General features: G+C 35.5%; 2 protein-coding genes across 2 annotated transcripts in view; one reads left to right on the top strand and one right to left on the bottom strand.

Annotated features, from left to right (window-relative positions):
* The window catches only part of LOAG_17205 (G protein linked acetylcholine receptor), a gene marked incomplete at its 5' end in the record, with an annotated part of 7,121 nt that extends 4,799 nt beyond the window's left edge, over positions 1-2,322 (top strand). The window contains 4 exons of the mRNA XM_020449867.1: positions 554-708; positions 974-1,126; positions 1,842-2,031; positions 2,146-2,322. Of these exons, the coding sequence (XP_020306554.1) occupies positions 554-708; positions 974-1,126; positions 1,842-2,031; positions 2,146-2,319 (672 nt within the window). The 3' untranslated portion in view covers positions 2,320-2,322. The remainder of the gene's footprint in view (positions 1-553; positions 709-973; positions 1,127-1,841; positions 2,032-2,145) is intronic.
* A 1,588-nt stretch (positions 2,323-3,910) lies between these two features.
* LOAG_07497 (hypothetical protein) lies at positions 3,911-14,135 on the bottom strand (the record flags this gene model as incomplete). Its single annotated transcript, XM_003143030.2, has 26 exons — positions 3,911-4,579; positions 4,683-4,847; positions 5,820-5,986; positions 6,136-6,227; positions 6,572-6,669; positions 6,752-6,828; positions 7,242-7,379; positions 7,501-7,597; positions 7,774-7,901; positions 8,056-8,268; positions 8,371-8,445; positions 8,603-8,665; positions 8,790-8,933; positions 9,779-9,938; positions 10,208-10,407; positions 10,514-10,738; positions 10,814-10,975; positions 11,112-11,255; positions 11,360-11,430; positions 11,572-11,710; positions 12,073-12,228; positions 12,336-12,494; positions 12,588-12,742; positions 13,385-13,553; positions 13,740-13,894; positions 14,075-14,135. The coding sequence occupies 26 exons, from the start codon at positions 14,133-14,135 to the stop codon at positions 4,486-4,488; spliced, it is 3,507 nt and encodes a 1,168-aa protein (XP_003143078.1). The 3' UTR covers positions 3,911-4,485.
* Positions 14,136-14,756: the final 621 nt, after the last annotated feature.

Genomic DNA, 14,756 nt, shown 5'->3' with positions numbered 1-14,756 from the left:
GTATTGTTATGCAGTTAACTGTAAAAGTTTCCTTTCTTACTGTTCCTTAGAAGTATTTTTTAATAAATATTTCTAATCCTCTTACTGTTACTGTCATTGCACAAACATTCCTGAGTTGTGTTTGTTAAGAAGCTCCTGCTCAATCGTTTTTTTCGTGGATATTCTGGGTATGATTGTTATTGTAGGATAGTAATGAAAGATATGGACTTGGAAATGTCGACAACCTAAGCATAGCAATGAGTGAGGAAAGTGCTGATACAATTATTTTTAATAATGTTGCGATGTTCACAAGCAATTCTGGTATTCATCAGGCTTATATCCATACAGCGACTGTCTCATTAGATCATGCCGAGGAAGAGTTCAACCAGGTTATGCTTTAACGCTGAATATTTCTGGCTTTTGACGAGTTTCGAAAACTTTTATGCTCCATTTCATGTGGTCAAGCCCTTTCCTTACCATTGTGCTCCTATGATGTTATTTCTTGCATTAAAAATATATTATCATGATGAGCGGTATACCGAATTAGCCAATTATTAATTTTTTTTTTTTGAAGAATTCTACTGCTCGTCATGCATTGTATTGTCCGTCCGCAGATGCAAGACAAAAAACGCTTGTCAGTGAAAGATTTACAATGAAATGGGTATCACAAATCAAAAATCAAGTGACGAGAACTTTGTTCAATTCCAAATCTTCCTCATCACTTTCAACGTAAGTTCCTTAAATGAACTAGCATAATGTTTTAGAGTGGTAAACAAATGAACTGGATAATTACCGTCTATGAAGACATGTTTATTTTATTACTTAAAGCAACTTTTAAAATATAAATTACTCTCAAAAAATAAATCCATAATCAGTACTCTCCTACAAGTGAACAAAGATTACTTCGTTATCAGCCTAGTAAACTGTTGCTGCATCTTTCAATAAATCTAATCCATCCAGAAAAACGCTACTGGATGCGAAGGATTATTTTTAGCACGTCATCGGTGGAAGTTTCAAGTTCAAAAGCGCCGGCAACTCAGTCTGCTGGGCTGAATATCCCGGCTGTGACCCGACATGGAAGAACCTCTAGAAATGAGAACAATTCGAAACAAAATTTCATGACTTCAACAGCTTTTAACGGTCAAAGGTTATATATTTATTTCATTGTAATGTATATTGTTGGCATTTTTTGCAGCTGCGCCATTCTAAAATTTCTTAAGCGATGAAAGTGTCAGTCGCCTTTATCTATCTAGTTTTAACTGTGTCGCCAATTTCCTCCGACCGTGACAAAAACTGAGGGTTCTTTCTGTTTCTTTAGTTGGTAGTATCTCAAACTTGGGTAATTAAACCTTTATTAATATGAGTTGACTAATATAGAAACGAATTCAAAAATTATAATATCAATATGAATAAAGGGGGACCAAAAACCAAATGGCGTTCGTTATCGTCTTCCCAACCGACCTGTTGGAACACGTCTTTCGAAAATGATTTAGCGCTCGGAACCTTTTTCTTTGAATTGAGCGGATCCTTGGATAGTTTTGAGGTCACTTCTGAGGTCACAAGAGTTATTATGATAGAACATAAAACAGTGGATACACAATATTAGTTTACATTACACAGTATCTATATATACAATACATTATACCAACAGTATCAAAGCAATTAATAATTCACTGCTTCTCCTCGCGATTTCAGCGACAAACTGGGACCAATATAAAAGAAAGTGAATTATTGAACACGGAAAAATATTTTGTCCGTTTTCTTTAGAAAAGGAAAGAAGACTACTTTCTATGCCTCATGAGGTAATTAATCATCGATTCCTTGCCTTCTCTGTGTAATTGAAAACATTAAGTATATTTCAGATCACGTAAATTATCTTTCTCGAGTTTGAATATTAAAAGAGATAACGTTATGCAGTTTTTTTCACCCTTCACTTTACTTCGACGGAAACGTAAGCAGACGAAAGCTGAACGAAGAGCACATAAAGCATTCAGGACAATTACCTTCATTGTTGGGTGTTTTGCCATCCTATGGTCACCCTATTACGTTGTGGTTAGTTTTCCATTTATTAGCTCGCAAACTTTTGTAATGAAATAGTTTGATGGGAAAAATGTCGGACATTTCAGGTTAGGAAGTTGCTGGGTTACACAAACATTTGGTTTTCAGGCAACTGTATATGGATTTTGTCGGCACTGTATACCGTCACTACTGTACACACTCACTTACTACATGTGCTATCTTAATTCGAGTAGCAATCCTTTCGCATATGCTTTGGCCAACCGCCAGTTTCGTGTCGCCTTCTTGCGTATGTTGCGCAGAGACTTCAATAAAAATTCCTAAACTGAAATTTAAACAAAGCAAATCTTTACAGTATTGTTTCTGAAGCTGTATTGCCCAGAGTTTAAAACTAGGACTCTAATCTAGGGTTTCTTTTTCAGTGTAAGGGTAGCTGTACGTTGAATCAATCTTTTTTGAAAAAAAAAAACTACAGCGTCAAAATGTTGCCCTTTTCATACTGTCCAAAGGTCCACTAACAACAGCAGTCTCAATTGAACCATGATTAGAAGAAAGATTAACAAAAAGATTCCCTGAAGATTCATTAACGCAAAACTGTCAAGCTTACGCATAAACCTTTTCGGGTCTAAAAATTCATAAACAAGTTTACAATTCCTCTATTCTTTGCTGTGTATTACACCAACTACATAAATATTCCACGTGCCACAAGAGCGGTAGTTGTTATGGAAGAATAAAATGATTAATTTCTATTAATTTCAGAATAAAAGACAACAATTTAGATTTGCATGTACAATGCCTCCAATTCTGTTAACGGATTGTGAGGGTACGTCCAGAGAGACGGTTACTATTTCTAAAATTTATGAATGGTTTCGCAAAGATTCACGCAGAGTAAATGCACTGTAGATGCGACAGTTTACAACGTCAAGTTTGCAGATAGTTAGATCATTTATTACTTTCCTCTGTGTATAGTAAATTGGAAATGGTAAAATCACCTTGCACTGCTTGCATCATTTGCATTAAACAATTTGCATCATTAGCTTCAGCACTCAAGATGGAAAAAGAGAATGCAGCCGATAAACAGCATGAACAAATGGAAAAAGAATAAACGATTAAGGAAGCATAAATGAGTAAATGAAATGAATTGTCACGGGTCCTAGAAGCGATAACTAGTGCATTACTGTGAGGTTGACAGGATTTCGATCGGTACTACAAGATCAAGTGGGAAACATTGAGGATTTCAACAGTAGAACTTCCCACCGCTCACTTGAAGGTGCGCCACTATCATGTGTTTAGCCTTCCAAAAAGCGGATATTTGCTGAGATTTATTCGTTGCATTTCCAATTTCTCATCTGATAATTTCTAGTGGAAATCCATCTACAGTTCATGTTACCTTTCATCCCACTAAAAATATATTCAATCAAATGCAATAAAATGTAGAACCGCAAGACGGCTAATGAAGATTATTCTCAAGTGAGTTTAGCAGCCTCAAAAAATGAAAAGATCCAATAATTCTAGAGTCACTTGGCCGAAGGTAGAACTACTTCACCATTTTTCACACGTGTATCTGAAAATGTATCTCATGCAATGACACCACCCACATTGTTGAAAAATTTCCTTTACCGCAAAATATAAAACATGTTGACGGTGTTAGTAACCGTTCTGAATGCTACGAATCTCGTCCCTAATATGCTCAGTTTCTGGCCTAGACTGTTCTTAATGTTTCCGATGCCTCCTGCATGTGTAAGATTCGATTGTTTATTCAAGCAGTTCGAGATTTATCGAACTACAAATTCAGTTAATCCTAACAAAGTTCAATATTATAGATTGTGAACAGAATCGGAAACACTCCGCTTCGAGTCTAAGATATCCAATATTATGGAATACACTCCCAAAAGTGCGATACACACTATTTTTCCACAGATATTATATTTTAAAATCTTGAAAATCATACACGTAAGAATTATAATTTGAGGAAGAACGTGAGATAAAACATTCAAATACGCTGTAAATTGAGCATTTGAAGAACATAAACATGATAAATCAAGCTTTGTATATTTTTACCTGTTTGCTCATTCTAAAACACCCATCAAATATGTGGCCATTTTCTAAACACTCATTATGAGTTGATCTGCTGATCGATTACATAAAATGGGTCATAAAATGGAACAATTATTTCATATATTGTCATAAACGCTGATATAGTTTCAGAAACGAAATTTTTTGACGCAGTGAAGTCAATTCATTAAAAGCAACATATGGGAATATTTTTAACAACGGTATTATAATTACTGGCTATCAAATAATTTACATCGCGCAGTCATTGAAAAAAGAAAACAATCGCAACACCCAAAGAGAATGGCATAATCGTCAACAGACAGCCAAATTGTAAACCAAAGGAAAAATACTTAACAATAGAAAATGAATTTCCAAAGAAACAGTAAACTTTACCCGCAGGTTTCCTATTTGTACGATAACAAAACAAAGTTCCCACTACTCATCAATATGACGTCGAGCACTCGATGAGTCTATCTGCAGTGGTTCTACCTCCACCCGATAAAATTTCGTTCCGACTTTCAAATTGTACCTAAAAAGGTGAAACTAACTGATATCTGGACAAAGTTACCCCTCCCTCTCATCAGAATTTTAAGATGACGATACCGTACAACGAAAACGATAAGCATACTAACCGATTATCCGTTTTACGTATTTTGCATAATTCTAGGCGAGTAGTTACTGCCATTAGCCAGTTAGGACGTTGACCAACCGCAGCGACGGCCACTGATTGCCGGTCCCACTTTACTCCTACGCGTTTCAAACTGCTTTCTTTGACAAAGTGAAATATTGGAGAAACACTGGAACATGTTTTAATTTAGAAGCAATTTCTATGCATGCAAATAAGAATCTAATTACAATTTCAAGATCATATTATACCAAACCATTTCGTTAACAGCAAATGGTTAATTATTAAAGTGAATGAATACTTAAAAACCTCACATTTGACCTGCAAGACACCTCACTGTAATGTGATAATAATATTAGCAGAAAAACGGAATATGACCATTACTCTGACAACTTCAATCAGACTGCGATGATGTAGCACCGTTAATATATCGCAAATTTAGTCGATGTAAAGTAGATGAGAAACTTTGGGCGTTTTACGGACAATAAATGTCATTAAACTTATATCTGACATATATAACATCTAGTTAGTCACATGAAAACAGGGAAAAGTGTAGTATGAAGAAATGCAAAAAAGCGAGATATAATCACTAACGAAACTGATAAAAGGAAGTGTGCTAAGTGTATGGCTAAATGACATGGACCAGAAAAACCAAATGCACACAAAAAAAAAGAAACGTTATCACATTGCGTGCGTATTTTGTATAAAAGCTGTTTTTATAGAGACAGTAGAATCAAACCATGACGATTAACTAGCCTGATTGCCCAACAGCATTTCAACAAAAAATCTAAATTTTGATCATTTGCTATGTAAACCAGATTTCGAGAATTCTTTCATAGTCGAAAATAAAAACAAACTTGCGCCTTAAAAGTTGAAATATGCATCCTTTCCAAATACGTAAAGAAGCCGTATTGTTTGACTAATTGCAAGCGTAGCTCAGTGATGTCGTTCAAATCATACTTCGGATAAAAGCATATCAGTGTTCATCACTATACAACTCTGCTTTTTAAGAAGCACTAGGATGGTAGGCAACACACACCAGCAGATAAAGTTTGATTTAATGGCCACTTTATACTAAATACTGGGCTTGTCTCTCTTTAGAGAAATGTTATAAAGAAACACTAATACATGGAAGGAAACTAACCTAAACAATATGTAGGCGTTATGTGGCTCACTCCAAACAATTAAGACAGCACAGTATTCATGAATGTCCTGCACTGTAATCATTGTTCGCATTTCTCGCAGTGATATAATTGTTTGAGCGGTAGCTGGTCTCACCGTAACTGGTGCGATATCTTCATCCGAATCTGCCTGAAAAGATATCATGATAGAAGACAACCATTAAGAACATGGTTCTTGAAAAAACCAACAAAAGTATTTCGATTACACTCCACTCTAATTCACAGAATCAAGACAGAGTGAGCATTAACCACACAACTTAAAACTTATCAACATCTTACCTGAGCTCTCAGCTCCTCATCTGTGTTTTCTTCTTTTTCCGAATCTCCTTCTTCAGTCCTCACTTCCGGAAATCCCACCATACTTGTTGCTGCTAAGAAAGAAATAATGGGAATACCTATTTACAATTGCAAGTTTCTAGCAGAACGCGGTATGAATAACAACAAGAAAGGGGTAGCGTTAGGCATTGGTATAGAAGCGGAATCTTCAGAGATTGTGGCTAAATCGTCATCTATCTATATAGCCAAAGCGTCACCATCAGACAGACGAAACTGGTTTATGAATATAATCGTGAACCCATCTTAAAAGTCCATTATAAGGACAAATGTTGCTTGCAACAAAGCTGACATCCAAGCAGACTGGACATAGCCAGCACAGATTTTGATTCACAAATTTTTAAATACATAATTATAGCAAAAGCAATGAAAAAAACCACACCATGACTAACAGTAAAAGACTTCAACAGACATCCTCTGGACAAGTCATTAGGTATCGAAGTAATAGCAGTGCCCTCCTGAGAATCAATTAACTCAGATCTGCAATGAAACAATTTTGTTGCCTCTTAAAAATAACTGAATTTTATTTTCAAATGAAAGAAATGAGTGTAAATAAACTTACACAACCGAATATCTCCTTTTCGTGTCGATTGGTACTCTGTCAAGCAAAGAGATTTCGTGAGCAGTTGTACATTTCTCCTGAAAATTTCAAATCCTCTGTTCAGAACATTAATGAAGATTTATCCTAACTTCACGTATTTCTTTGCACAAAGAGATCGAAGCATTTTTTTCTTTCCTGTGTGGATTCTGCGATAGTCATCTCAGATAATATTTTCTCATACCATACAAAAATATTGATCTTAGTCTTTTATTTTAAACTGGTCCCACGAAGCGATACAACAGAAGCGGAAAAGTACCGAAACTTCGTTTCGAAATCTTTGTTTAATAAAAATCAACACGCCGGATCTAAGTGATTTAAAAACCGAAGAGAATAAATCTTTTAATTAAAGTTGAAAACAACGGAATGGTCATGCAACAACAGAGTGATCTGTAAAGACAATAATAACTGCTCATTTCTGCAAAAAAGCTAAATTTTAAGAAAAGTGCATAACCTTGTATTCCTTTCCGCGAGTAGCCCAGGTCTTATTATCCGCAGTTGTGCCAGCGGTATTTTCAGCACTCTGGTAAAAAACACCTTCACGAAGTTTATGTAAGGCTGCCTTCAGTAAATCAATTTCCTTATTCTTTCTCTAGAACGAAGGACAGAAAACATTCTTCCAAGTCAAATAAAACAGCAATGCATTTGAAAACTCGATGGTCTCAAATTTTGTGTTGACTCATTAACCACAAAATGATGCAAATTATATGAACCTTTATTTCTTCATTATGAGACGAAACCTTACGCTCCAATGCCAACTCGTAGTCAACAACTACAGTTTTATATATTTCGCTTCTTTCGATTTCCATTCTACAAAGTGGACGCAAGAACAGCGTCATATAACGTCAGAAAATGCAATTAAAAGAGATTATTTTCATAAGTGAGAAACCATATAGAGCTAACAAAAATAAAACAGATGAAAATTAAAAAACTTTCCGGCATAAAGAAGAATAAATCACAATACATATAGACAAGAGAAAGCGTACTTAGCGACAGTATTTTCTGCACTTAACTGTTGTTCACGAAGCTGTGAAATTTCCTTCTTCTGAAGTTCAATGATTTGCCGAAGCTCGGAAACAAGAACATCTTTTCCTGGTAATTCCTCACCATCACCCTAAAAAATCACACATATGAATAATATTAATTACATAATATTCTGCTTAAAACATTCTCAGTAGAAGCAAAAAAGAACTAAATTCTAGTGTCTACGGTCAGAAACTTTCGCGAAGCAGATGGCGTTCTAATTCCACAAATTAAAATATAAATACCATTGAAAATGACTCTTCCGGTTTATTCTCTGTTTCAGTTTCAGTGACGGCGTCCTTGCAAATAGGCTTACTGGGATGACCAGAGACAGAAATTCTGTTTCTATATCCAACAAACGTAACAAACGAGTTGTTTATTCGTTCTAATGCCTCATCTGAGTATTCTTTGGTTTGATTTTCAGCAAGAACCAAATCTTGCTTCAAGTACATTAGCTGCTAAAATTATTGTATGAAATAACAAACATGAAGTAACAACCTTCATGTTTTACGACACTATACAATCTTACCTGAAAGAGTAAAAAGATGTAGAAAGCTAACCAGCGAAAGTTTCTTCAATCCATCCCGTATGCAAAGCAGACTCCCAGATTGGGATCTTCCAAAAACCTCACCAATCTGTAATGAAAATTTTTTACACTGCATAAGATTCCATGTTTTGATTATTACACGAACTGTTATTAACATAATGCTCAAAGAACGTTCTTAGCATAAACAAAATAACTGGAGTTTAAATAATTTAAAATGTGAGCAAAAATATACAGTATGAGTTTACCCTCTGCTGGTAACTGATATGATCCTCAGGTGTACCAAACTGACTGGATTTGTCTGACTTTAGCTGTAACAAAAATATCTTGGTTGAGAAATGGCCTAGGAATTAAAGACATGATATTTCACAGCATCAAAGTTCATCACACACAAAATGTAGCAAGAAAAGTATCCCTACGACGTAAACATTGTACCTTCACCGAATTTTCTTCTTCGATTAACGGCGCAATGACCTGGTGTGCAGATGTACTATTCTGAGGTATCGCGATCGGTTCGCTTTTTGTAACACTCAGTCCCATGTATGTCTTACTTTCAATTTCTATTTCGGCTTCAACAGTCTGAAACTTTACAAATAGGTATACTATTTTTCAAGTAGCCCAATTCCTAATCATCCAATCCTGCAAGAGAACTCCATTTTTACGAAACAAATGCAGGACGGTCGGATTTCAAAGCTGCATAAGTTAGCTGTGAATACAACTTATAAACTTTTTATATTATCGTTGGAAATCTGAAAGCTTCATATATATCCTCCTTCAAATACGATAAGAGCGCAAATGCAATATAATATTTAGTAGCTTTATGCCTAGCCACAGTTTCAACGCTGGTGCAGTGTATGCTGACATATCTCTTTGCTCTGATTTCAGAAACAAAGAAAAAAAGATCCCTAAGAATGAGCAACTAAAAAAAAAAATTACCCAGTTAGGGTCAAGCGACAATGTCTTATGGCAAAAACGCTATCATCCTGTTTCGAACTCATAGCACTACTATCGTCAGTCTTGTTTTACTCTTGGGAAAATGTACGATAACCATGACCTACTAATAGTCGATTACCATAGACTTCTTTTTTTGGTAAATTAACAAGAAAAAAATTAGACAAAGCTGCAACTCATGAATATATCTGTGCAGAATCCTTCAGCTTTATCACTCTTTCTATTAAACGGATTTAGTCCAGTGGAACATTTTTACCCAGAAAATTAAAAAAAAGCTGACTGCAAAAACAATCTGATTATTAAATGAAGCACAGAAACAATCCTGAGCAAAGTATTTGCTGCAATTATAACTGTTACCGCTGTATTCTACACTATTTCTACACTACACGCTGTATTCTACGTATTCTACACTATTTTTCTCTATGAATCTTTGACATGTTACACAATACTTTTATGGATTTTAAAAGCAATACCTCATTGTGCGGGGCATCAAAAAGAGATGCAAGTGAGTTGAGTGGCTTCGAAGGAGATTCTTCCACCATATCCAAACTCAACGTAGAGCCAAACCGAGAAGGTGGTGATTTAGCTAGCATTGTTGCGTTTGAAGGTAAAGCATCCAAATTTTCGTCCCCGCTAAAGACAATAACAGATAGCCACAACTAACGAGAAGATAGAAAAGATAAGGGTTAAATTTTTAGGCATTTCGCGTAAGCACTAACCAGAAAATGTAGGGAATTGATTTTCCATGATTAAAATTTTCCGTCACTGTTTGGTATTTAAACTGTAAAATTATTACTATGAGTTATACCTTTCATGAGAAGGTACCTGATAAGGAAAAAAAAGTGGTGTAACTCAAAAATAATTTAATTAATTTTTTATCGCTAAATGAACGAAGCAATTACCTCAACCAATGTGTAGATGGGAAGTTTTTGTTCAAATTTGCAACGTTAATCGTAGCATCCGAGGTGTAGAATGATTCTTCTCTTTTTAAAACTGGAGGAGTCATTTGTGAACCTGATGCAAGTCGTGGATCTCGGACAGAAAGTCGCTGGTAAATAAAGGGATCTGTCACTCTTAGCAAATTTGCTAAACACGGAACGGCCTAAACAACAAATTATTGATACCAACTTAACTGAAATAATCACAGCTCAAATACAAACTAAAAATGACAAAACCATGTGCCATTACTCAAAAAGATCCCAGCATACCTGTCTCAAAGTTCTCAAATCTGCTGGAGTTACAGGAGGCAAGTTTTTGTCAAAATGTGCCAAGCCGTTGGGAGCGAAATTTGGAAAATTATCGAACATGCCCGGAAATAACTGTTTTAAAAAGTGTCGTCCTAATTTTTGCTTAAATACTTCGCGTACAGATGTTTCCTCCGTCACCAAAGCAACACTTTTTTCCATAAATGAGGTAAACCACGATTCAAATTCCTGTAAAAAATAATATACTAATACGTTCAAACCACAATACTGAACTAAGCAAGGTGAATAATTCAGTTTACGAACTGGTTGCAGTACACTTCGGCGAAGGCATTCAGTGAGTGCTGTGGCAAACATTATTGGGCTCTCTTTCACTTGCCGAATGATGTCAAGTCGGTTCCGTAAAGCAATATATTTTTCTTCAAATAAAATTATCTGATTGTTTGTAGTATGCAATCGATCATAAACCTGAAAGAATCATTTTTGCACGGTATAATTGTGCTCAACGAACTGAAAATTTTAAATAGCAGCATGTGGCAGTAAGAGGAGTACAAAACCGTTTTTTTTTCCTTTTCAATACCGATTATTTGACAGTAAAAGTAACCTGCAATATCCATCCCCGAAGCCTTGTTCTGATATTGTTTAGTAACTCGACTTTGGATTGCTGAAAAGCCTTTCCCATTTTCTGCATCTGTTCAATTAGCTTCTTGACTTCCAACATTTTTTCCCGCTGATTCAATACAATATCCTATAAAATAAAGGGCTTATCTTTCGCAATCACTGGAAACGTAATTATACTACATATTCCTTGGAAAGACCGACTTAACAATCAATAGAAGACAAAACTTTTACTCTGGTAGATTGCGAATCAATAACTGGTTGCGACACGGCAAAACATAAATCCTTCAGCAGTTTCGTTTCTTCTGGAACGTTGTTTAATGAGGCAGGTAAATAATTCCTTCTGTAACTACTAGTCTCCCTAATCAAAACAAAAGATTATTGCAAGAACTAATCTTGAAGGACGAAACATACATTTAACAAAATGAAAACATGATGGTACTAACGCTCTTTACTATGGAACATTGCATCCAACTGTGTAAGGCGAGTATTTATACCGCGAATATTACGCATTTCAGGATTACTGACTTTCTCACTAACATATCTCATATTAGATACCACCTGCTTATATTCAGTATCGCTCGTCTGCAATTAGAAGTATGTTTATTTTATAGAGAATAATGTTGAAATTTACTGTATGGCTTTTCGTACTAAGGCCAAAATATTTTAAAAATTGAACGCCGTCTGAGCTTATTAACTTACGATATTTCTGAATGAGTACTAACTGTCATCAGTGATCAATCCCTATACTTAATTCTGTGATCGTCAGTGTCGAAGCATGTATATGGCGGGATGCAAAAAAGTATGTCAGTATCACTTTCTGTGAACGTATCATTAGACAAAAGCATGGAAATACATAACCATTTCATTTATGTTAAAACATGTTGAGAACCTTGGTGAATTATAATGATCCAAAATTCCAAAAAAGATGATGCTAGAAACAGTACCTTAGATAAGAGCATATTAACCTGTTCCGACATTTCCTCCAACGAATTTTGTGGATCTGCACGAGCAATATACTCGTACAGTGTGCATTCTTCAGCAGCTTTCGATGATCCTTGCAATTTGTATGAATATGACAACAAAGCTGAGGGAATTTTGATCTGAAAGAATTCTGTGAAAGAATGTTGTCCTATGAAAGGTGGAAACTATAAATACAGTAATTCTCACACAAGAGAACAACAGAAAACAAAAAAACATGAGTACTAACTTGCTGCAAAGTACGAAGTACGTTGTCGAAATCTTGTAGCAGAGTTTCCGCCTTAATTTTCATTGTTTTCAAACGTTCATAGCGAGATAAAAAACGTTCGGATTTTTTCTCAATTTGAGTCCGTGAATCATAAAGATTGGATATTAGTGCTAACCATCCCTGCAAATGAAAAATTTGATATCCATAAGAGCAGAACTGCTATGTAACAACATAAAAAGAAGTGACAGATGATAGTGAAAACGACAAACTTACTTGATGCAGAAGTTGATGATCTTGAACTAAACGAGCACAAAGCTGCAAACTTCTTTCAGCAACTTTTAACCCCAATCGCCCAGCATCACAGTAGCGTGTAATCAACGGCCTTGATATTGATGAGCTATCAAGAACACGCAGCTCATCGTACAAACCTGTAAATTACCTTTTAATATGAAATAACATGGTTCACTTTTCTTAAAAATACGCAATCGAATTCGATCAAAACCAGACATTATAAAACTATAGCCTATAAAAAACTAATATTCCTAAATTATAAAGCATGTATAACACTTCTTTCGATTAAATATGTCAGAGTGTTAGGATTGAATAACTTTACATGATGCATCATTTTTAGAGATGTCAATTCTAGGGCCTATTTTTGCAAAAGGAGAAAAAACACAAAAATTTTAAAATAATGGAGCAGACACCTTAGGTTAAAACTGGGGACTTCGTCTGTCATCCATTATCTATTCATATTTATTTATTTTTTCCAGTCAACCAATCAATCAATCAATCAATCAACCAATCAATCTATTGGTCTATCCATCTCTCCATCTATTTACCGATCTGTCTAATACCCAGTCTCTCTATTTACTTATTTAATCTATCTATCTGATCTATTCACCTAATCCATCTACCTACCTAATCTATTCATTTAATTTATCTACCTATCTACCCACCTATCTATCTACTAATCTGTATAATCTCTCTTATCTATCTATTCATTCAACCTATCACGCAATCTGTTTATTCAATCTATCTATCTTTCTAATCTCTCTAAAAACATATCATACCCGCGCACAATGTACATAATTCATCACTATTTATCAGCTCCGTGCACTGACTGTCTTCTTTGTATAATTTACGGAACAAAAACAGTGGATTTGACTCCGTACCAGCTCCTTGATAATGTGATACCTGTTTTTCCGATTGCAATCCTTCTCCTCCGGAAACAAGCAAAGCCTGTAAAACTGAGTCCTTTTAATCACTGCGTGCTGCTTGGAAATGCGTTATAGCTATCCGGAAAAAGTAATGCTTGAATCACAGTATCCTTTGAATTTTCTTTATTATTAGAATTTACTAAACTTCCCAAACCTGTGTTCCCATAATGTCTAAAAAACCGAGAATTCAAGATCTAACGAAACGAACCTGTTCCGCAACAGGCACCCGAGTTACTTCTTCGATAACACACTGCAGTTTGTGAACCGAACCAAGTGCAACAGATACTTCTAAAGCCTGCAGAGAACCCTCGTTCACGTAGAAAACGTAAAACATTGAGCCAGTTAGTGAAAATACCTCATGCCCTGAAATTAAATGCACACTAGTCACCAACTGAATATCTCTCTGTACTGTATTTTACATGTGTACTTGCATTCTGTGTCAAGAATATATACAGAAACTTGAAAGACAAGAAAACTCGATGAGCAAAACTACGACTAGAAAAAGATTAAGTGAATAAAAAATACACACAGAAAGTTAGCAACCATGGAGTTCCTCACTCGAATACTTCCCAGTAATAAGGCCTGTACTCCCTTCAGTTCCCATACTATGGGCTGTCAAGATACAATGAGAACAATGAAAAAAATAAATAACATATGCAAAAAAAGGATAAGGTTTTGAGCATAAACCAAGGCCTGAAAGCACGAGGATGTAAATGAAATAATCAAAGGATAAAGTCTGATTATTTGATGAGATTAAACTGTTTTGTCAATATTATCGATTAGTATTTAGCACCTCCATGAAGAGATGCTACAAGCGCAGTCTTAGCATCGGAATAGCTAATATTTGGAGACAAATACACGAACCACAAATAGAAACCTAAAAGACTATCGATCTCAGAGGAACACGAACAACACTAAAGCATCCTGACCCCCGCTTGCATCACCCGAAACAAAACAGGTAACCATGAGAGCGTGCTAGGTCTGTTGCATGCAACATTTCCTTCCAATTCGTTGAATGGGACTGGTCGAGACAACAACGGGAAAGAAAAGCAGGTAATAACCGGTTAACACTAACAGCGCCACCTATCCATATTCCTAACTCCAGTTTCATTCTTCCCAAACAGATTTCCGCTTAAAATTGCTGCTTGAAGTCAGTTCCATTTCGTTTAGATGTTTAGATGTTTAGATGTTCGTATATATATATATATATATATATATATATATA

Source organism: Loa loa (genome assembly GCF_000183805.2).
Source record: "Loa loa unplaced genomic scaffold supercont3.49, whole genome shotgun sequence".
Classification (NCBI taxonomy): domain Eukaryota; kingdom Metazoa; phylum Nematoda; class Chromadorea; order Rhabditida; family Onchocercidae; genus Loa; species Loa loa.
Note: the sequence above shows the minus strand (reverse complement) of the source record. Positions and strands in the feature narration are given on the sequence as shown.